The sequence below is a fragment of the Myxocyprinus asiaticus genome, chromosome 22 (assembly GCF_019703515.2).
Source record: "Myxocyprinus asiaticus isolate MX2 ecotype Aquarium Trade chromosome 22, UBuf_Myxa_2, whole genome shotgun sequence".
NCBI lineage: Eukaryota > Metazoa > Chordata > Actinopteri > Cypriniformes > Catostomidae > Myxocyprinus > Myxocyprinus asiaticus.
Window position 1 is genome coordinate 39,929,272 of NC_059365.1, and position 24,267 is coordinate 39,953,538.

Below are 24,267 nucleotides of genomic sequence, written 5' to 3' on the forward strand. Positions count from 1 at the left end.
TGGTCTTTATAATTTTATTTTTGACACACAATCTATTTTTTCTAATATGTCAAAATGTCAAATGTTAACATAAGTAGATTGTCTCTCTCCACATGGAATGTGAATGGATTGGGGCACCCCATAAAAAGAAGGTTATTTATTTTCTTAAACATAAGAAATATGATATTGTGTTTCTTCAAGAAACACATCTTTCCCTGCAGGAAGCTGAAAAATTTGGGAAGATATGGGGTGGATATGTTTTCTTTAGTGCTGGCTCAAGTAAGAGCAGGGGAGTCATTACATTGATAAGTAAACATGTACAATTCAAATGTCTCAAACAGATTAATAAATAATAATATGTTTAATTTATATAGCCAGATATATTTCCAGAGCTCAAGGACACTTTACAATTGTAACACAATAATACATAAACAGTGAACAGTCACAAAAACACAGTTCAGATAGTACAGTCATTGAGAGTGAATACATAACACATTAAGACAAATAACACTGAGAAAACAAAAAAGTTTTAAGTTGAGATTTAAACTCAGAGAGAGAAGAGATGCTGCGAAAAGTCAGAGCGAGTTAATTCCATATATTTGGTGCTACTACGCTGAATGACCTACCACCCATAGTTGAGAGGTGAGATCTAGGGACAGAAAGGAGTCCACACCCAGAAGACCTGAGCAAACAGACCGGGTTGTAGGGGAGAAGCAATTCACTAAGATAGCGAGGTGCCAGACCATGAAGTGATTTAAATGTGAGCAGGATTATTTTATATTTGATGCGAAACAAAACTGATAACCAGTGAAGTTCAAACAGGAATGGAATCATATGAGCTGAGCGCTTGGTATGTGTAAGAATTCTAGCAGCAGAATTTTAAATATACTGCAACCTAGCAATAGAGTTAGCAAGTAAACCAATGAAGAGGGCATTGCAATAGTCAAGTCGTGAGGATATATATTGGAAATATACGAGTTCAGGAATACTTTTATTTGATGGATTAAGTTACTTTATAGACACCCGGAAGCGGAGGTACAAACAAATGGATTAATTTCAGATTATTTTACTCTGGACAGGGGCACCAGGCAGGGTTGTCCTCTTTCCCCATTATTGTTCTGTTTTGCCCTGTAACCATTAGTAGCCATGATAAGAAAGGAGGAGGATTTTCCAGGGGTGGCGGCAGAGGTATGGTGCATAAGCTTTTGCTTTATGCAGATTATATTTTATTGTTCGTCTCTGACCCCACTAGATCTATGCCTTGCCTCCACAGAATTATTAATTCCTTTTCTAAATTCTCGGGATACAGAGTCAATTGGTCTTAATCTGAAGCTTTGTGTATGGTACTTTGTACCACCTTTGGGTGTAGTACGCAGCCCCCTAAAGCGGCAGACACTCTTGAGATGGTACTTGCTGCTTTTGGAAAGGGTCACGAGGCTTCACTGTACTATTCCTGGCTAATTCAAAGTCTAGGAGATGGGTTTTAACATCTCTTAAGAAGTTATGGGAGAGAGACTTGAATTTAGTACTGAAGGATGAAGAATGGGGTAGGATTTTTAAAAATGTCAAGTCTATGTCTAGGGATGCAAGGGTGCACCTCATTCAATTTAAGATTCTGCATCATTTTTATTTGACTCCCTCTAGATTGTATAGGCTTGGCCTTAAAGACACACCTACTTGCTGGCGATGCCAGTTGGAGGATGGGGACGTAGCCCACGTTTGTTTGGTTCTGTACTAAGATTCAAGAGTTTTGGTTGAGGGTTCAGAGTTATATCTGTGAGATCTTGAGCCTCAGATTTTATTCTGCCCCAGACTTTGTATTTTGGGTGATGGGGCGGGTATTAACGTAGGGAATAAACACATAATAAACTGGGTCCTTACCAGCGTGATGATTGGCAGGAAGGTGATTCTTGGGGAATGGAAGTCGGCTGGTGAGCCCTAATTTCATGAGTGGTGCACCAAGTTGGGCAGAGTGGCGGCCTTTGACAAGAAGTGGGGCACTTATTTGGCCTTCCTAGAGGGTTGCCAGGGAGGAGCAGTGGAGAGGGACAGTTTGAATTGAATGTATGTAATTGATTGATGTGTGGAACCCTTTTTCTTTTTCTTTTTTGTTGGTTAATTTTTTGTGTCTTTTTATGTCATTGAGCATTTTCTTTGGGCATGTATTGATGAAAGTTGATTCTGTGTTTTCATGTGCTGTTTGTGTTGATTTGAATTTGGAATCAATAAATATTGTTAATGACAAAAAAAATTACTTATTTTATTTACCAGTAAAATGTACTCAAATTAGCAAATTAAAACGACAATGTTTTCTACTTTAGGACTGATACATGATGACACATTGTAAAGATAACAAACAATCAAATAATATTTACTTATAAGATAGAGCATTCATTTTTAAATGTTTGAATTGAGTACAAATGTAAAATTTACTTAATTATTTCAAGTTCACGCTTAAACTAACTTATTAAATGTAGAAAATACTTAATCTTTTCTGCAATATTTACTTCACCGCAAATTTTATGCATTTGTTTCAGTGGTCTCAGCATATTTGGGTCAGAAGTTTTTGTCCTTCATTTTATTTTTTTGTCCTTAAGAGCAAGCACTCATCCTACTGTATAAATCAAACAATACAACAGGGAATGTGCTATCAGGAAAATGACTGGACAGAAACCTTTTAAAGGAATAGTTCACTCATAAATGGGTTTCATCATACTCTCCGTCATGTTTTTCCAAACCTGTCTGACTTTCTTTCAACATGAGAAAGAGGATGTCCTCAGTCACCATTCACTTTCATAGGACCTTTTCCCCATTCAGTGAAAGTGAATGGTAACGGAGGCTAATATTCTGCCTAACATCTCCTTTTGTGTTCCACACAAGAGAGAAAGTCATACGGGTTTCAAACAACATAAGGGATGATGTAATTATTCTGTCAATGCATGGAAAATCTGCACTTTTTCATACAATCAAAGAGTATAAAGGTCAATTTACAATTCTGATACAATTTCTAAGAACATAGTTTTTTAACCTTTACAATATACAGTATTTTTCACTTTTTATGATACAAATCTAACAGCTGCTTTTTGCTTCAACCAGATGCAGGAAACTCTGAGTAAATGCACAATTTTTTTGTTTTTGTTTCACAATTTGTCTTATTTTTATTAAATTTTTTTGATGTACACAGATAATGCAAGACTGTAACATAGTACTGCTGCTGGCACTGATGAAGACGATGATGAAGTATAGAGAACCCAAGTGCAGTTTATTCACAAACGTGACAACCAATAACCCTAACTACAAACGTGAAACATAAACATGACTCAACTATGCACAATCACATTCAATACTTGACAGCTAGACAATCCAAACATGAGGGCTTAAATACAAGACATGGGAGAACATAAACCAATGAACAAACAGAACTCATAACAAGCTAATTAAACAATGAACCAATGAAGACATGACACATGAACATGGAGGGAAAACATGAAATCACATGACAGGGGAAACAGGAACTAAACATTTCATAATAAAAGACATGAATCATCAAAATACACATGACAAAGACATGTTCAATTAATCTTTAAAAATATCAACACATCAGTATTACTTCAATAACATTACATCAGATAATATATTTCCTATCACTATTCTGATTTGTTCGTTTCCATACTAGTTATGTGTGCTAAATTCAAAGAATGTAAAAACTAGCAGTAAGTTAGTATGGATGTTTGAATTCTAGAGGAATGTTTTGGAATGAATCTTTCTGTATGTGATTCCACAAAGGGAAATTAAAGTTTATGCTTTTACACAGTAAGTAAGGTCACAAAATCTGTACTTCTGAAGTTGATAAAAAACACATTTATATAGACAGAGGCAAGAAAACTAAAAACAAAAGAACAAATTGTGGTGGGAGAGCTCAACTGCAGATTAGCTGATTCCAGGCATCATGAGTTCAGCATTTCAGCTACAACAATTCTGTAATTAATGCGATGACTGGAATATGATAGTTTTACAAAATACTCCTTAAATGACATAATACTTCTCTAAATTTTTACTATAAATGTTATTTTCTTTGAATAAAAGGCATGAATGATATCTCAAATCATGCAGCTTGTTGAAGAGAGGTGTGCTATTACTTTAAAATGATCAGAATTGATTTAGCTTGGTGGACGATAAAACGGGTGAAAAAAAAAATCCTGTAGACTTACCTAGAGACCAGAATATCATACTGACTTGGTCCAGTAAGTAAAACACCTTGCAACACCTAGTAACCGCATAGCAACATGCTTAAATCCACTTAGAACACCTTTGCAACTGCATATCAATGCCCTGCCGATCACCCACAACACCCTGGCTTTGGTGGTGAGTTCTGGACAGGAAAAACATGTAAAAATCTAGTTTTATTATCTTGCAGGTGTGAAGCAACACTTCCCCTCTCTTTTCAACATTTTAAAAATAAATACACTATAAATAAGCCATCTGTGCTTTCTTTATTCCCATATGTTTACAAACTGTTTCGTAACCACTCCTGTGGAGGTTACAATAAAGCTTATTCTTGAAGGATTAGGGACGTATAGTTATTGCTTTTTTTAATAGAATTAAGCATTTGTTTGAGGCATCTTGCCTTTAACAGTTAATCTGTGATGGTGAACTGTAAGACATGAGCTGAATCCTCAAGTAAATACACCTTTTGTTGTGTATATAAAAGCTAGGCACTCACACTGTTAAAGGTGCACTCAGTAACTTTTGTCTTTGTGTCATCTTGGACTTACACTGACACCTAGTGGTTTGGATGCAGCATCATTTAAAATCAATAGTTTTCAGTTTCAGATGCCATTGTAGAAATGTAGTATTCACAGTCAGCCATGATTACTTTAATCAATGAGTGAAAGTGTCAAATAACAGGACGGTGACTGAGATTAAGCGAGTAGTATTCGGCTGGTCATGTGATTCTAACAGTGGCGATTTCTTAGGGCCAGCAAGGCCTTCTCTACTGGCGTAACATGCCTAATAAATAAATATTTTTTCATCCTTTCATTCTCATTGACATTTTTGCCTATGTATTTTCAATCGCTTTCCATTACTAATTCAACTACAAATGAATAGCAAAAAAACAAAAACTTTATCCAATCAGAATTTATTCCTCGATGCTTACAAGCAAAGTGTGACAGCTGTTTCACAAATTGCATGCCCAAAGCCATGCCGAAGCAGCACGTGAGTTTGAGCTCCACCCTGTCAGGCCTTCAGAATTTCTGCAGAAATTGTAAGTGAATAGGCAACTAAAGTCAGATTGTCAGATTCATCAGCCAATCAGATTGATTTATTTGTTCTTAGTTGGTGTGGTCTTTAAGATATGTCCCAGTCCAGGCCTTCTAGCTGGCCTTGAGTGACTCAATCGCGCTGTAAGTGATGTACGTAATTTGAAAGCAAAGAGTGTGAGATGCTGACGAGTCGGCTGTCACTGCCTCATCACCATTGAGAAAGAGATCCTTATGGATTTAAAAACCTAAGATGTTCTGCATGATTGAGTGATTGATTAATTAAACAGGAAAGGAGGGCTGATTTTCACTTCAAGCAAATTGGTAAGTGCTTTTTGCATTGTTATAGCAACATCAGGAGTTTAAATGTAAGTGTAAATTAGGCTGCTTGAGCATTCAGTGTCGGATCAAGTTTTGAAAAGTAACCGTGTACCCTGACAAAACAAAATTTATTGCAAGCAAAATTAAATCGCAAATATTATTAGAGAGCTTTTTCTTGGTATTAGACCTCCTTGGTTCTAGCTTTCGTGCATGGACGTGTTTTTGAAATGTCAATTGGTATTATTAGTTGACTGCCACGTAATGTATGATAGACACATACGGTGTCTTATTCATTGTGAAACTGTTTTCTTAATGGCATGAATTGCACTGAAGGCCTAGACTTAAAATGCACTATTCTAGCAGCCCCCATGTGCAGACCCTCTCCATGTAGAATAAAACAGCTTTTATAAGGTTACTGATATGACAGGACTCTTCAATTTAATGTGAGTGCTCATGATTTCCTGCATATATTGCAAAATTACAATACATGTCTTTAGGAGTTAAAAATGTTTAATGAGGAAAAAATAACTGAGTGCACATTTAAGGTGAAGGATCTTTCTGATTATTACTATGTTTAGCTGCAATATCTGTCCTTTTTTCCATCTTCTAGACTGAAGGTGAGAAAAGATGGCGTGATTTGTTACTTTGGAATTTACATTTCTGTCGTAAAACAGTGGTCTACTGTACCCCTTTTAGGGAGGGTCATGGCCCCCCTAGATTTTCCTTGTGCCTACCATGAAACTTTTGACGCCTCCTGGACTAACTCTAAACAAGATCAAGGCGGACCATCCCAAGCGAAATTATTAAGGAGGAGCACCCCCTGGTCCAACAAAGAGATTAACAGTTGCCCACCCTAAAGTCCAAAATACTCGGCTGCTTTTAACGCCTTTGACAGCATGGGGGCCCCCTGGTAGATCGGGGGCCCTACACAACTTCCGTAGTTTGCATACAGGGAGGACCGGCACTGACCTTAGCCTTCAACAACAGTCCTTATGTACTACTAATATGGTATTTATAATGCATTATTCTATATATCTGCATTTCTGTCTTAAAAAGGTCTAAATATTTGGCGAGAGACTGGAACATGCAAAAAAAAAACTGAATTTCTCTTATATGGTGGTACAGCAACTACATGCCAAGGAACTCTTTTATATATATATATATATATATATATATATATATATATATATATATATATATATATATATATATATTTATAATTTTTTATTACATATTACATAGTTTTTTTAAACAATATTAATATTTTCAACATTTCAGTCAGGTTTTATAATGGATATGATGAGTTGGTAGGTTTGGTCTTGGCACCCTAGATGTGCTTACACTACTGCTGCTGTTGCAGCGCAAGTACGAATACTTGCTACTGCTAGAACATACACAGATATGCTGTACTGAGATGTAACCTGTTGCTGATGCTGCACAGTTAGATAAACATGAGACATATTGAATCAAGCATGCAAGACATTTTTTTACCTTGCACAATTAGACAAATGTACATACAATCCCCGTAAAGTAGATTTAGACCAGTAGTACATGTGGAGGAGGAGGGTTTCAGAAAGAAAACTCTTGTAGCCCACTGCAGTATAACCAGCTTAACTGCAGGCAATTTAAAAATAAGACAAAGAGGGAGCGTGTACAGTTGTGCTCAAAAGTTTGCATACCCTTGGAGAATTGTAATATATGTACCATTTTTAAAGAAAACACGAGTGAGCAGGCAAAACACATTTATTTTATTTCTTATGGGATTCATATTCAACTGTAGGTTCTAACAGAATGGCACAATCATAAAACAAAACATGGCAACAAAGAAAAAAATGAAATGACCCCTGTTCAAAAGTCTGCATACCCTTAGTTCTTAATAATGTGTATTGCCCCCTTTAGCATCAATGACAGCATGCAGTCTTTTGTAATAGTTGTCTATGAGACCCCAAATTCTTGCAGGTGGTATAGCTGCCCATTCGTCTTGGCAAAATGCCTCCAGGTCATGCAAAGTCTTTGGTCGTTTTGCATGAACCGCATGTTTGAGATCTCCCCAGAGTGACTCGATGATATTAAGGTCAGGAGACTGTGATGGCCACTCCAGAGCCTTCACCTTTTTCTGCTGTAACCACTGGAGGGTCAACTTGGCCTTGTGCTTAGGGTCATTGTCATGCTGGAAAGTTCAAGAGCGTCCCATGCGCAGCTTTCGTGTAGAAGAATGCAAATTGTCTGCCAGTATTTTCTGATAACATGCTGCATTCATCTTGCCATCAATTTTCACATGATTCCCTGTGCCTTTAGAGCTCACACACCCCCAAAACATCAGTGAGCCACCACCATGCTTCACAGTGGGGATGGTATTCTTTTCACTATAGGCCTTGTTGACCCCTCTCCAAACATAGCGCTTATGGTTGTGACCATAAAGCTCTATTTTGGTCTCGTCACTCCAAATTTCAGTGTGCCAGAAGCTGTGAGGTATGTCAAGGTGTTGTCGGGCATATTGTAACCGGGCTTTTTTGTGGCATTGCCACAGTAAAGGCTTCTTTCTGGCAACTCGACCATGCAGCTCATTTTTGTTCAAGTATCGTCGTATTGTGCTCCTTGAAACAACCACACCATCTTTTTCCAGAGCAGTCTGTATTTCTCCCGAGGTTACCTGTGGGTTTTTCTTTGTATCCCAAACAATTCTTCTGGCATTTGTGATTGAAATCTTTCTTGGTCTACCTGACCTTGGCTTGGTATCAAGAGATCCCCGAATTTTCCACTTCTTAATTAGTGATTGAACAGTACTGACTGGCATTTTCAAGGCTTTGGATATCTTTTTATATCCTTTTCCATCTTTATAAAGTTCCATTACCTTGTTACGCAGGTCTTTTGACAGTTCTTTTCAGTTCCCCATGGCTCAGTATCTAGCCTGCTCAGTGCATCCACATGAGAGCTAACAAACTCATTGACTATTTATACACAGACACTAATTGCAATTTAAAAAGCCACAGGTGTGGGAAATTAAACTTTAATTGCCATTTAAACCTGTGTGTGTCACCTTGTGTGTCTGTAACAAGGCCAAACATTCAAGTGTATGTAAACTTTTGATCAGTGCCATTTGGGTGATTTCTTTTATCATTATGATTTAAAAAGGAGCCAAACAACTATGTGATGATAAATGGCTTCATATGATCACTATCCCTAAATAAAAGACAGGGTTTTATTGCATGATCAGTCATATTTTCAAAATCAATGCCAAAATTTCACAATTTCTGCAAGGGTATGCAAACTTTTGAGCACAACTGTATGTTGATTGGCTAACAGATTACATGTCAAAAGACCTATCAGCTTGGGCCATGTAGAGTTTCATTACTGAACTTAGAATCATTTAAGACCTCCAACAAGCTGCACATGTTATGGGTAGCATTTATACAGTATGTAAATGTTTTGGCTTGTATAGACAGTGTACCACCACTCCCTATATGCACATTACACAGTCTGCATTGGGCAGCAACCTCTAGGGGGGCACCATCTTACCCTAGTGGAGCACCAGAAACTCCACCAAGCTGCCCTTTCTTGCACAGTTTACGTTATTCAAGGACCCAATAGCAGTCGCGGAACACAGACGATCGCCTCACATCTCGCACCATGCCTCAATTTCTATTTGGCCAGTGCCGACCCTGATAGACAGAAAAGTATACTATATAAAATTACCAGTTGCTTAAATGTTCTTTAATAATACTAATAGTTCCATTTAGAATCCAAATTCTACCTAAAGAATCCTGAATGGTAAAAAAAATGAAAAACCCTTTTATGCTGAAAAGGTCCTTTCCTCCTGCCCTAGGTTCCTTTTCTTTATAGAACCTAAAGAGAATTTCTAATCAGAACCAAAAACAGTTCAGCAACCTTATTTCAATGTCTATGCCAGATATGTTTCAAAAAATGAAAATCAACTCCATGGGGTAAATACTGCCTATTAATATAAATATCATTTTTGACATTGGCAAAGTGCCCACTTTTTTATTGATCTCAGTATTTGAATGGCAGTGTTGGGTAGTAGTCAACTTAAAGTAGTGACGCTACTAATTTAAAGGTGCACTCAGTTATTTTTTGAAGTATGTCAAAGTAGCTTACATTGGCATCATTCAAACAGTAGTTTTCAGTTACCAATGCCATTGTTGAAATTCATTATACACAGTAAACCAGGATTAATTTAATCCATGAATTATAGTGTCCAATAACAATTACTGAGGCTAAGCGAGTAGGATTCAGCTGGTCATGTTATTCTAACATGGCAGACCCCATTAGGTGCCCCTGCTCCATGTGGAATAAAACCGCTTTTATAAGGTTATTGATATGAAGAGGAAATCTTCATCTCACATGAGTGATCATGATTTTATACGTTTAAGTAAACTTTTAAAAATGAGAAATATTACTGAGTGAACCTTTAACAAAATTGTTCAGAAGCGTGACAGTAGCTCAGCTATTTTCACAGCAAGTACAGATGTAGCATCACAAAACAAATTAGGAATGCAGCAATGGAGCAGAAAGAGAAATGAAACACACTCACCTGAACCGTCCTCTTTTATGTAGTGCTGGGAAAAGCAAATAATTTAAGTGTGAATCTGTTCTTCCAGACAGTTCATGTAAATGAACTGCTTAAAATAAACTATTCTTGTATATTTAACTTTGGTAACTCTGATTCATTTTAGTGAGCCAGTTCATGTTTTATTTAATGTTGTCATCTTATCTGTTTAACTCTTAAAATTGACCCTGACTGTAGTAACCATGGTTAATTTTGTGGTTACTATGGTTTTACAACAAATACCATGGTTAAACTATGGTTATTGTATTTAAACCAGGTTAATTGCGAATGTAGCAAACTACTGTACTTTTTTAAACAAGTAGCTTGAATCTTTTCAAAGTAGCCTCCTCAACACTATTGAATTCTTATTTTCATGTTATAACTGCTGTCTGTAGACTCACGCTTTTGTGCAACTCTCACAACTCTAATAATATGAGTTCACACCCCATTAAAACCCATGCGGCCCAAAGTTGTTCTCATACCCAGACTGCTCTTCCCAAACCACATGTTCCTCAGATGGCTGATCATCCCCTTTCTCGTCATGAGGTTTAGAGTTTATTACCCCCATCTGCTGCGCGGGGGACCATGCTGAGTCAATGCTGCGTAAGTGACAATACATAAAGTATTTATGTTGATTCATTTAGAGGACTGTTATGTAACAATTTTCTATGGCTTCTCACTCTCTCTCCCTCTAAGCCATTGCATCCCATTTTCTTCAAGTTGTTTTCATTGAGCAAGCGATGGAGGCATTCGCTCGATTTAGCCTTGGCAACCAAACACAGAAACCCTGTCATTCCCTACAGATCATTCTCACTGGCCACAGATAAACATTTAAACTGTAGGAAAAAACACAACATTTCCACTCAAAAACAAACTTCTAACACGATGCCAGCTGCTATAGGGTTATAAAGGATACATTGAGGCTTCATAGGTTTTCATAGGGAGAACAAAAAAAGCAAACAGGCAAAAGTAGGCCAAGTCAACATTCCTTTTACTTCCCACAGATCAGACAAAATGACATTGCTCAGCATTATAGGGTGTGGAGGGTACTGCCACATTATACAAATCAAAGCGCTGAATGCATTTTAAAAATCCTGCAGGCGTTTATAGTGAAAGAGGTATGATTTTGGCTGTGTGTGTCTCTCTTTTTCATTGGCCCACTGTTCTTTCTGCCATGTCACCACAAACCCTGAACCCCAAGCGTTTAAATTTGGCATTCCATGAGTGGTCGGTGTCTGGAAATTGTTCACATCCTGTTTACGCCGGAGATTTTCTAACCTCGAACCGGATCTAACTGGTGAGTCCACTAGTCAAATCTGCATTTTCAGCGAGAGTAGACCACACAGTTATCGTTTGAAGAAAAAAAGGAAACCTTGAGCAAAGGCCACTTGCTGGGCGATGACACGGATAAACTGTCCAGACTGAACATTTAAATCCACAGCCAATAATCTACTTTGAGAGAGGTCTATAAATGTGATGAAAACAAATATAAAAACCACCAAAAATATTACATATTCAAAATTTATTGTATTCAGTAAATAATCACATATAAACATCACCAAAACTATTTACATTTGCAAATTCCAAAAATATAAACCTATCTGCAATAAACTTCGTACAGATTGCTGGCGTATTTTCTGTGCATCACTGCTGCGATACTGAGAATGCGAGGAGTTATAACTGTCAGAAAGCTTATGATTAATAAACTATGAACAACGCAGGGGACTATTATGCTGGTCGTGGCACCTGAATTTATTACTTGATCTGTTTAAAGGAATGATTAAATGCTCTTCCTCCTTGTCATCCTCAGAAGTTTGTTACAATGTAGCATTCATTAAGATGTTTGTTGTATGTCTCATCCACCTGTTTTCTATCCTCCATTAGGGATATCTATGTCTTCTGCATCAACGGCACTTGCAGGATCTGACCACCATGTTGGAGAGCTGTTCCACACGAGGGGTTCGGCCTAGGTAATAAACAATGGTGAGGGGCTCCAGATCCTGTGGAACACAACATGGAGATGCAGAGGCCTCTGGGTTCATCTTATTATACAGAGGAAGAATCTGTAAGCAGACAAAGAAAGACAAGTGATTAGAGAACAACATTTAACCCTGGTACACTTATCAATAGAGAACCCCGTTCCATCTGTTCGGGTCAAATTTGATGCGAAACATCTAATGTGAAACCCCTAATTTTTTTAAAAGAAATGTAATAACACTATCTTCTCTAAAGACTAAAGTTATGCATTTCTTTTGACATTATTTACCTCTAAATTTCTAAATTATTCAATTACTACATTAATGTTCATATAAAATAAGCACATTTTATGTTATCTTCACTTTAATAAAAACCTTTATTTCAGTAAATTGAAAGATTGTCAAAACATCAAAATATGTCATGCATTGGGGGTCTCTGGTGACATCTGCTTGAAAAAAAATAACAATTACATGAAGTGACAACTATAGCCAGTAGATGGCTTCAGTGCTCTATGCATTGGCTGATCTATATAAGCCAATATTGTAACAAACTTAATTTCATTATGCATTGGATATATATTTAGACAATATAAAAAGTCAATTATTTGTAAAATTGTAGCATTTATTTTTAAACCAATTGTGTTGAAGGGTGAGATATTGCAAGATGCCACAATATGCTTAGTCAAACCTGACCGTGGTGTGCAGCTCCCACACCTAAGCCTAAACTTGCTCACAGTGGGGTCAGACTAAGACTTTGATCTGACCTTGAAGTGTGTGTGTGTTCTGCATTGTGGCTGATTGATTTTTATTTGACAGTTAAAAAAAAAATTGCTCTGTATTATAGTCTCACCCATTCATTTCCTATTGTGGGTCAAATTTGACCCGAACAGTATAAATGGGGGGACTGTTTGATAAAACCCCCTAGACTTATCAAATCTAGTCCAAAAATGTTTTGTGTGTTCAGGTTGCAAGTTTAGGAAAAGTCACCAAGCCTTGTGCTGCTCTGATTAAGTAAACCATAAAAACATTTTTTAAAAAATGATTCAGGTCAAAATGACCCGAACAGTTATAAAGGGTTAAAGCAACATCTAAACACAATGTTTTATTATGAATATTAACTCTAACAGTTGGCTAGAAACAGGACTGTCTCATAAGCGAAACGTCAGAATAGTGACTTTAATCTGGCATCACGAAACATTCATGCAACACTCTTACCTAATTGTCCATTGTGCCTAATTGGCAATATCACACTGCAAAAAATATTAATAGTCATGATCAATGGTTTTTTTCTTTTGATTTTGGGATGAAATATGACCAAGACATGTTCAGATTTCCTGAGAGTCACCTGTTTATCAGAAATATTTAATCTGATATGATCAGTACAAAAATTGGTGGCACAGCCTCCCTAAAGAAAGCTGAGGTTACATTATCAAAAGGGATAATAAGTAGCAGGACTGTGGCCACTTCCTAGTCTTCAAGTCAGCCCTACTTAAAATTAATCCAACAATCTTTAATTTTTTTAATCACCCCTAAATCCTAAACCAAACCTTAACCTTTTTTGAAAGCAATGCATGCTCAGCCTGACATAATGAATACACTCACCATGTTGTAGTGGTTGTCTGCGCTCCAGAGGTAGGGACAATTCCCTGCACAGAAATTTGCTTTGTAGCCCTTTGGTTCGTGGATCCACTTCCAGTTCAAGTCCCGACGGAAGTCAATATACAGAGACCTCAGACAGCAGCCCTGGTCAGTCCTGAGTGAGATCAAATTATTAATAAGTAAGGTAGATTGGACCATACTCAAAACTAGACTGACTCCAGCAAAAAGCTCTGATTTGACTTGAATGTGCCTCTAATGACCATTAATTTCTTGTTCAGCACAGAGAAACCATTCCATATAACAAATACTCATTAAAAGATAATTTACTTTCAGACAAGATGCAGTCTTCATATCAGACATGACACTCCCTGGGCAAGTTAGTGCATGCATTCCTTTTGGGTGTGTGAGATTTTGTGCATGCAGTAGAGTCTTAAGACCATCTCTGTCTCTATCATTCTTGCACACATGTTAGGTTGCACACCAATTATTTGAAATAATAGCATTTCATTTGATCACTGTCTTCAAACACACAGACGCTCAAAGACACACAGATTCCAGCTCTCTCTCTCTCTGTACCGTGAGCATATAGATGTTTCTGCGGCAGATCTCTTCTTGCGGTTTTTCTTGGTGGGGTTGTCCATGCGGTCGGTGGGCAACAGGGTTAGTATCAAGTGGGGAGTTTTAGTGCTAAATTCAATCTGTCCTTTAATAGCGCCTGGTCTTCTGTTCTGCTTTATGAGGTCATCATCAATCCCTGGGAATATTGTTGGAGGCAGAATCTAAAATCACTTATTATAAAAGTTTACATACCTCTGCTATGCAATTATGCATGAAATCATATCTGTTTATATTACATTTCGTAATATGGCAGATCGCATTGGTTTTATGTAGGAGATACAGTGGGGACCAAAAGTCTGAGATCTGGGATTTTTATTTTCATTTAAAACTGAATTGTGCGATTTCTGTAACACAAAATTGCAAAAATAAAGATTGTTTGGAACAGATTTTCAAAAACACTCTGGTCCCATTTTATATTAGGTGTCTTTAACTACTATGTACTAACATTAAAGGTGCAATATGTAACAATTTTCATGTAATATTCGACTTTTTTTTTTTTGCCAATGTGCGAATGGCTTGTAATTTAACGTAAAAAAATGAGCCCTTCCCGGACTTCCTATCTTGCCTATTAAAGCCTGTAGACTGATTTTCATGCGAAGGGAGCGGGTTTCTTTTGCCGGGAAAATCCAAAGGATGTGACATTTATGCGTGCTCCCAAGAGCTTTGCCTCAGTGCATCTCTTCCACTATTCAACAGCGACAACAAACTGCAACACTAGGTAACGTTATCTTAGAGATGGAATCCAGCAAACGGCCGGCTCCCAGCACAACTCCAACTCCTACACAAACTCAGAGTAAGCCAAAAAATTAAAAAAATAAAATAAGAAATATATCTACTGAATCCCGTCTAAGCGGGAACATGATCGTGGTCGAGTGAAAAATAGAGTGAACATTGCCAGGGTTCGTTCGGTTTTGGGGATCAAAACCGACCCTGAATTGGCGTTCTACTTATTGGACAGGTAAGCTTACATAACTGCAAAGCATGTGAAATATAGGGCCATAAGCATTGATCTGTGTAATTTTAGCTAAACAACAATAACACATGAAATGAATGCTAGACAGTGTTCAAGATAATGCAAAAGGCTCCATTCATTGTGTAACGTAACTTGGTTATACAGATAATATATACAATCTATTATTATAAAACAATAGCGCATTGATATATCAAAATGAAAGTTGTGATGAATCACATCAATAATGAATTGTGTCAACATATTTATAATGTACAGTCTATTTTATAAACCGCTACTGTCATCATCCACCAAATTTAGCTAACAGCTATTGATAAAGCTGGTTAGCTAGCTAACGCCGACATAGGCTATCGTATAAATGCAGTCAATGTATCATGCAAAGAAAAGTGATTACTTCAAACTACAGTCTCACATAGTCAGACCTATATCCACACTTTGTTTTAGCCCTGTTCCAGCACTGGAGAGTCAAATATAACATACAGTCTCAAAGTTTGTAGTAAAACAATCATAACTGTGTCATTTTAATTATGCTACCTCATCTGTCAGCATGATGCCGGTGAATTACGTTGTCTCTTTGTACATTCCGTCATTGTTTTGGTCAATGCTTGCGTCCCTATGGAGTGTGTGCATGAGCGCGAGCACGAGCAACAGGTAGCTGGCTGCAGTTCACTTAACGGCCTCAGGTGTCATTAATAACAAGGGTTTCTGAATCTTACATACTGCACCTTTAAAATACATACAATACAATGAACTTATTGTGTAACTACATGTTGTTCTACAAAATTCTCACAAGATTCACATTTGCTGCTACTGAGGTTACGGTACGGGTAGGGTTAGGGTTTAGGGGTTAAGGTTAATAGTGTAATTACAGATGTAATTAAATGCAGGTACTTTAAATGTAAGTACAATGCAACAACACATATGTATATAATAAGTACATTGTAACAAATGCTTAAGTACATAGTTAAAGACACTATAAAGCGGGTCCAACACTCTTTGTCTGCTTTTGGCCGAACCAACAGCAAGCCATGCCGTTAACTCATGCCTCTGATTTACAAAATGACGTGGTTGCTTGTAAATGTAGTTGCTATGTAATGCAAATATTAAAATGTATTGCCTTTAGTAAAAGTGTTCAGATGTCATTAGACAGCATTGTGTGAGGAACAGAATGAAACGTACGTGCTAATGAACTGATAATCTGTCGTTTTGCTCGTGATTTGTGTAAAAGTGGTTGTTGTGGCGCCTCAAGTGAAACTGCTGCGATATGTACAACAAGCCGCGTAAAAATCATTTTGCAAAAAAGTAGGTACAGTTATGTGATTCTTTGAGACCAGATTGAAAGGGGGACATACCAAATACTATGACTTTCTGAAATTCAAGTACATTTTTAAATTCAACTTTTCACTTAAATTGTTACACTGATAATATAATTTGCAATTATATATATATATAAAAAAAGCTTTCACTAATGGTCTCAGAATTTTGGACCCAACTGTAATTCTGATAAAATGTGTAATTAAGAAATAATGACCTGCAAATCTGGCCTGCAGCTCTTCACTCTTGTTAGGAACAATATTGTTTGTGGAGGGGACAAATGTGCAGCAGGGACAGTGAACACTGATCTTCAACCCTAGATTTCTCTCTGAGGGAGAGAAAAAACATTTTTCATAAGGAAGAAAATACATCTCATTTCAAAACCTCTGCTTCAACATGCAGTAAACATATGTTCAGATCCCTGGATGAACTCACTGACCTCTGAACGCCATCCATTCCTTCACAGTCTCTGTGACGTCAACAGACAGCCATGCCCCTTTTGCTCGAGGATCGACTGTTCTAGAGTCAATGTACCTCTGAGATGGAGCCGTCACATCATCAGGTTTAAGAATCTACATATGTTAAGGAAAATACCACAAGCTTATTTGACAGCTTATCCATTCATCCATCTACTGATCTATCTTTTGTGCATAAATAAATGCAATAAGGACAAATAAAACATGAATATAATAAAATCAATAAGAATGCATCGTGCAAATCTAGTGAATTTAGCCCTTTCAGATTATGTCACTACAGTTCAGACACTTTGAAGCAACTCCAAGCTTTTGTCTGGTGGAAAACCCACATGCAATCCTCTCACCTGGTATATTTCCACACGCTGCTCTGTGGTGCGCGCTTGTGGGTTTGGCGCTCTAAAGATGCGAAATTCTGCTTTGACTAAAGTACTAGAATTTCGTTCCACATTGGTGACGTCGAAACCCACAACCCTGAAGAACGGGCTCTGAGGAACCAGGTTGATTGAGTCTGTGGGACAAAATGAGGATTCACTAAGGCCTTCTTATTTACACTTACTGGCCTGTGCGAGGTTTTCAGATGGTTGACCTCAAGGAAATAAAACTTGCCTCAGTGCCATAACAGCAGATGTAGAGACTAACACTTTTCAGTTTCTCAACAGCTTATTATAGGTGTTCGATCAGATTAGTGTGTCAGTGGTAATGCATCATATTTCCTAAAATCTATAATATTGGGTGATTCTCATGAAACCCATCAAGAAAATGTCCTGGTCCTATTTTACTCCAAAAAAAAAAAAAAAAGAAAAAAAAAAAAAAAACATGAAAGCTCATTAATTATTCAAGCCTGGTGCATTCTGGGAACACCAGCTTCGAAGAGTAAAGTAAAATATACTGATTTAATTTACATGTGAATTTTACTCAAATTAGCGGCTAAATATGACAAGGTTTTCTACTTTAGGATTAACACATGATGATACATTGTAAAGATAAGCAATCGTGAATATTATTTACTTATAAGCTAGAGCATTCATTTTTACATGTTTGAATTTAAGCACAAATGTAGAAATTACTTAATATTTTCAAGTTCGGGCTTAAGCTAACTTATTCAATGTAGGAAGTACTTAATCTTTTCTGCTATATTTACTTTACCACAAAAAAAAAAAAAAAAAAAAAACAATTCAGTGCAATTCTCAGTATCTCAATGCGAAAAAAGATGGTCATAATAATATTCTTATTACCACCATACCCCATTTGACCGCTCTGGACACGTCAATGCGTCCGCCATCTTGGAACGGTCAACATTTCGGTGGCTTTTAACTTACACCAGACACAATAATGCTTTTCACTAAAAATGACACAACATCTGATAATTAATAATATTTATAAGAGCTTTAACTGTTTAATTTCTGTTTAAATGCATTTTTATTATCTATAATATTTAGAATTATTTAACATTAATGACAAACAAAATGAACTGCCAAAGACTGTTACAGAGGCACAGTCAACTGCTTTTGTGTGTTGATGTACGGACTTTGACCTTTCCAATATGGCGGACGGCTTATGTATAGCGGCCCATAGGAAAAGCCGCTAATGAGGCATCTATGTGTGTATATCTATGATTACCGCAACGTGAAAAGATGATATATTATTTAAATTATAAAGGTATTAACACGTCACAGTAGCATTCCCTTGGTACACCTTTTCATTTTCTCTTATTTGAATTACAACAGCATTATTTTTACTGTAATAACACAGTATACAAATGACTGTTGCGGTAATGAGAATCATCATTGAAAACAGTAAGTAAAAAGTAGAACATTTTCTTGGCAGGTTTCCTTAGAATTATGCCTTATTAGTCCTATTATGTGTATGTGTAACCTATCTGGGTAAATCTCATGATAGCATGCAGGTCACAAGAAAATTAAGCCTATTTCAGGACCATGATACATTGTGAAATTATTATTTTTATGACAGTTAAACAATTTGTATGGCTATTACAGTCGTAATGGTCATAAAATAGGCTTTAATTTCGTCAAGCAAAATATAAACTCTTCTTTCTTTCTTTTGTTTTGAAGGGTGAAATATGACCCGTAAATGTTCTTGACAGCTTTGGCTTCTATTTGTAATGGAAAGGCTACACCACCAGACCTGATGCCCAAAGAGCTAAATACGCACGTGACTGGTGCTTTCATTACACATCAAGAACCCCAATGTATTCTTATAATGGTGCATTAATAACAAGTTTCTGATCAAATCCCCAGCACTCACTCAAATCTGTGCGCTGCGGCATCATATTCACCCGTTGCACCTCTTTTGCGTAATAGTCCTCTTCGCTGCTCTCTCGGTCGCACGCGGCTTCGGCCTGGCGCGCGCGTTCTTTGAGCAGCTCCTTCGTGCTGTTGTAAAGTAACATCACCTCCACCGGCACCGACTCCGGCGACGGACTAGCCTCGGGATCCGGTGGGCTCCGGATGCGCAGCTTGCTCAAAATCTGTCCGCGCACTGCCTCGATCCTTTTGGATTTGTGGTCGTCCAAGTTGTAGGAATGGCACGTCGAGAATCCCTCCGCAGACACGGACAGTTTGAGAATGAGCAAAGTCAGATTGATGAACCACATGATTGATTGACCGGATTAGAGGGTCGGGTGCGCTCCTCTTTAACACCAGAACCTCTGGATGGCCTCGGAAACACTGAGCGGTCCGCTCTTGCAATGGGACAAACCCAAAGTGCGTAGGTTGCGCTGCTCGCGGTGTGTGTTCGCCAGGTGAATGAGCAGCTCTGCTGTCAGATTCGAACTTTTACCTCCTTAAGCACTGCCTAAAATGTAATTTATGCACTCATGTATTCTATTCTAAAGAAGATTGCGCAAAGTTCCCAGAGTGCGCAAAAACATTACTTGAGATATCTTCAGGTAAATGACAGGTGAAATACAATTTTTGCGCCCGTTAAGATGAAAAGACTAATGCAATCACCCATTATAGGCCTAACTGAATATCTGAATAATAATGTGGGAATGTATAAACACAGATTTTCAGTTCCTTTCCATCATGCTTCCCAAGATTTTTAGTATTTACCGGTAAGGTAATAAACGAAACAGTTGCTCATGCTCGTCTGGTATCCAGTGATTCAGATGAAACTCCAAAAGCTGCTTTGAATTCTTGCGGTTTGTCTTGGAGCTTTAGTAAGGACTGCTAGTACTTTCTTTTAAAGTTACTCTTCGGTGCTTTTCCCACGATAAACAAGTCGTTTATAAGAGAACAGGTCAGATTTTATTTCTACAGCCTCGAGTCAGGATGCGTATCTGTCATCCAAATGTTCAATAAAGTTGTTAAAGTTGCATTAGGAAAATTAAATTATCCCATGAAAAAGGCTGACTGTCTCCAGCAACACAAAGTTGAACTGGATATAGTATAAACAAAATGTGAAACTCACCGAAAATACTATCCTATGCTAGGTTTACCGGAATACATCTTTGGTGAAGGATAATCCATTTAAAAAGTCAGAAAAATAAAAATAAATAAAATAATAATAAAAAAAAATACAGACTTCAAGGTGAGTGTTTGAAGATAAACTTAAAAATCGCTTCAATTAAAAACACAAACCCCTTCTTTGGGTTTTAAAACTACCTACATTTTTGTCCTCCTCTCTGTCAAGACAAGCTGTCCCTGATGTTTTCAGAAGCTTTGAGATGCGGAAAAACATAGAGCAGAGAGAGAGAGAGAGAGAGAGAGAGAGAGAGAGAGAGAGAGAAAATGTGGCATTGAAATAGCTTTTATTATTATTTCTTCCACATATACATTAAAATCTGAATAGGCTAGCCTACATAAAATATGGATCCAAGTAAATCAAATTACATTTCTAACTACTGGAAAGTACAATAATGATCACTCAAGCAGTGTTTTACACTGCCTGGCCAAAAAAAAAAAGTCCCTGTCTGGATTTAAATAAGCAGATACATAAGAGCCTATGACTGGATCATTATTGCAGTTATTAATTTGTTTCAGCTGGCAACAATTCTTTTAACCCTAACTGATGCAATGTGTAGCTTCTCATTTCTTAAACAACCAGATGTATCTCGTGGTCATGGAAAATATGTTACTGTGTTTCAGAAGGGGCAAATTATTGGCCTGCAGCAAACAAAGAAAACAACTAAGGAGATTGCTGAAATCACTGGAATTGGGTTAAGAACTGTCCAACGCATTATTAAAGCCTGGAAGGATAGTGCTGAACCGTCAGCTTCACGGAAGAAATGTGGTTGGAAAAAATCTTGAATGATTGCAATGGGAGATCACTAAAATGCTCGTAAAAGTCACATCATAAAAAATTGACAGTAGAACTCACGCTGTGTTTAATAGTGAAAGAGCATTTCCACACGCACAATGCGACGAGTATTTACAGGATTGGGACTAAACAGCTGTGTGGCCACAAGAAATCCACTTGTTAGTGAGGCTAATCAGAAAAAAAACACTTCAATTTGCTAGGGAGCATAAAGATTGGAGTGTGGACCAATGGAAAAAGGTCATGTGGTCTGATGAGTCTAGATTTACCCTATTCCAAAGCGATGGGCGCGTCAGGGTAAGAATGGAAGCGCATGAAGCGATGCACCCGTCATGCATAGTGCCTACTGTACAAGCCTCTGGAGGCAGTGTTATGATCTGGGGTTGCTTCAATTGGTCAGGTCTAGGTTCAGCATCGTTATGTGGCAATAAAATGTACTGAATGACCAGGTTATCCCATCAATGGATTTTTTCTTCCCTGACAGCAGGGGCATATTCCAGGACGACAATGCCAAGATTCATCGGGCTCAAATTGTGAAAGAGTGGTTCAGCGAGCATGAGGAATCATTTTTACACATGAATTGGCCACAACAGAGTCCTGACCTTAACCCCATTGAAAGTCTTTGGGATGTGTTGGAGAAGACTTTACGGAGTGGTTCGACTCCCTGTCATCAATAAAAGATCTCGGCCAAAAATTAATGCAACTTTGGATGAAAATAAATGTTGTGACTTTGCATAAGTTTGTCGAAACAATGCCATGACGAATTCACGCCATAATCAAAGCTAAAGGTGGTCCAACGAAATATTAGAGTATGTGACATTTAAGTTATATAAAATACCCATTCGTTATACTTAAGTAAAAGTAAAGATACTTCTATGGAAAGTGACTCAAGTAAAAGTTAAAGTAGCTAATGAGCAAAATGCTAAAGTAAAAGTATTAAAGTAACTGATATGAAATGTTCTTAACTATCAAAAGTACAAGTAACCCAGCAAACGTTCCCATTTGGTTATTTTTTGGGGGGGGGGGGCCCACTTCTTGATGTTCCAGGGATGTTCTCTTTAGGTTATATTTTTTTAAACCATAAACTAATGTTCCCAGAATGTTGCAGTGAGGTTTTGTTTGACAACCTTAAAATAACTTATACAGAACGTTTTCTAATGTTTATTTTTAGGTTTTATTTTTAGAACCATAAACTAACCTTCGCAGAATGTTGCAGCAAGGGTTTTGTGGGACAACCTTAATAGAACTTATACAGAACATTTTCTAATGGTTATTTTTTTGGTTTTATTTTTCGTTCACATTTTTCATTATTTCAGATTATCAATTTTTATTGATTCTCATAAATGAACACAGAAGAACAAAACAAATATACACAGAATCAATCTTAACCCCCACTATTACCCCTCCCCCTCAACAATCCCCAACCCCACCCTGGCCCCAACAACATCCCAGTGGTCACAAATTATATAGACACACAGACACAATAAATAAATAAATAAATAAACAAATAAAAAATATAATACAAATAATCACCCATCCATAAATGATATACAGTATATCCACCCCATTTCTCCACGAACCCATTGTATTTCCCCATTTTTCTGAATGACTCCTTCTCAGAGGCCGCCACCCTTCCCATCTCCAAGCACCACTCCTGAAAGGAGGGTGCTCCAGCTGACCTCCAGCCCCTTAAAATGATCTGTCTGGCGATCATGACACTGGTTAAGACCCAACTCTTTATGTCAACCAAAATACAGAGTCTGGGGCAAAATGATACCCAAGTGCCTAATACATTGCACACCAGACTCTTAACCTTCAGCCAAAACTCCTGAATCTCAACACACCCTCAAAATACATGAGTTATGTCTCCATCCTCTGATTGGCATCGCCAGCAGGTGGGTGTGTCTTTTAGACCAAGCCTATACAATCTAGAGGGGGTCAAATAGAACCCATGTTAAATCTTGAATTGCAGCAGGTGCACCCCTGCGTCTCTAGATGCAGTCTTGACGTTTTTTTGAATTCCAGCCCATTGTCCCTCCTCCAATTCCAAGTTTAAATCTTTCTCCCATAATCTCTTGACAGTGGTCGAGGTTCCATCCCCCAGACTCTGAATTAACAAGGAGTAATACACTGATGCCTCATGACCTTTTCCAAAAGCAGTAATCACCACTCTCATAGTATATACCGCTTTTGGGGGGTGAATGCTATTCCCAAAAATAGTACAGAGCAAATGGCACAGCTGTAGATACCTAAAAAACTGAGATCTGGGTATCCAAAAATGTTGAACCAAATTTTCAAAGGATCTCAACACACTACTCTCATATAGGTCACCGAGTGTAATAACCCCCCTTACAATCCACTCTAACCAGCATAAAGGGGACTTATTGATACATAGTTTAGGGTGCAACCATAAGCTCGAAACATTTAGATAAATATCTGAATTAAACACTCTGGACACTTTTGTCCATACCGAGTGAAAATGTGAGATAACGGGGTGTAGTTTAACTTCTCCGGTTAGATTGATAGAAAGGCTTTGCAATGGCAAAATAGGGGCAAGAACTTCCTGTTCAATACAAAGCCAGGGAGGGGCTCTTTCAGGTGGAAGCGACCAATGAACCAAATGTCTGATGCTGAACACATAATAATAAAACAAAATCTTGGGTAGGCCTAGCCCACCTTTGTCAATCGGCCTATGCAGTTTACTGAAATGTAATCTGGGACACTTACCATTCCAAATGAAAGACTTTGCTATGCTCTCAAATTGCTTGAAATAAGAGCGGGGGACATCTATAGGGAGTGAATGTAGCAGGTAGTTGAATTATGGAATACAGTTCATTGTAGTAACATTAACCTTCCCATTCAATAAATTCGATAAATGTAATGGAGCCCACCTGCCCACAGCGCTCGAAAA

General features: G+C 37.7%; 1 protein-coding gene across 1 annotated transcript; it reads right to left on the reverse strand.

The window, feature by feature from the left end:
- Positions 1 to 11,134: 11,134 nt before the first annotated feature.
- LOC127412895 (transforming growth factor beta-2 proprotein-like) lies at positions 11,135 to 20,441 on the reverse strand. The gene is made up of 7 exons (XM_051649594.1): positions 19,347 to 20,441; positions 17,426 to 17,589; positions 17,045 to 17,177; positions 16,823 to 16,933; positions 14,280 to 14,457; positions 13,707 to 13,857; positions 11,135 to 12,191 (listed from the first exon to the last, which is right to left on the reverse strand). Exons 1-7 carry the CDS (start codon positions 19,693 to 19,695, stop codon positions 12,033 to 12,035), a joined length of 1,245 nt encoding a protein of 414 aa, XP_051505554.1. The 5' UTR covers positions 19,696 to 20,441; the 3' UTR covers positions 11,135 to 12,032.
- Between the last annotated feature and the right edge of the window lie 3,826 nt (positions 20,442 to 24,267).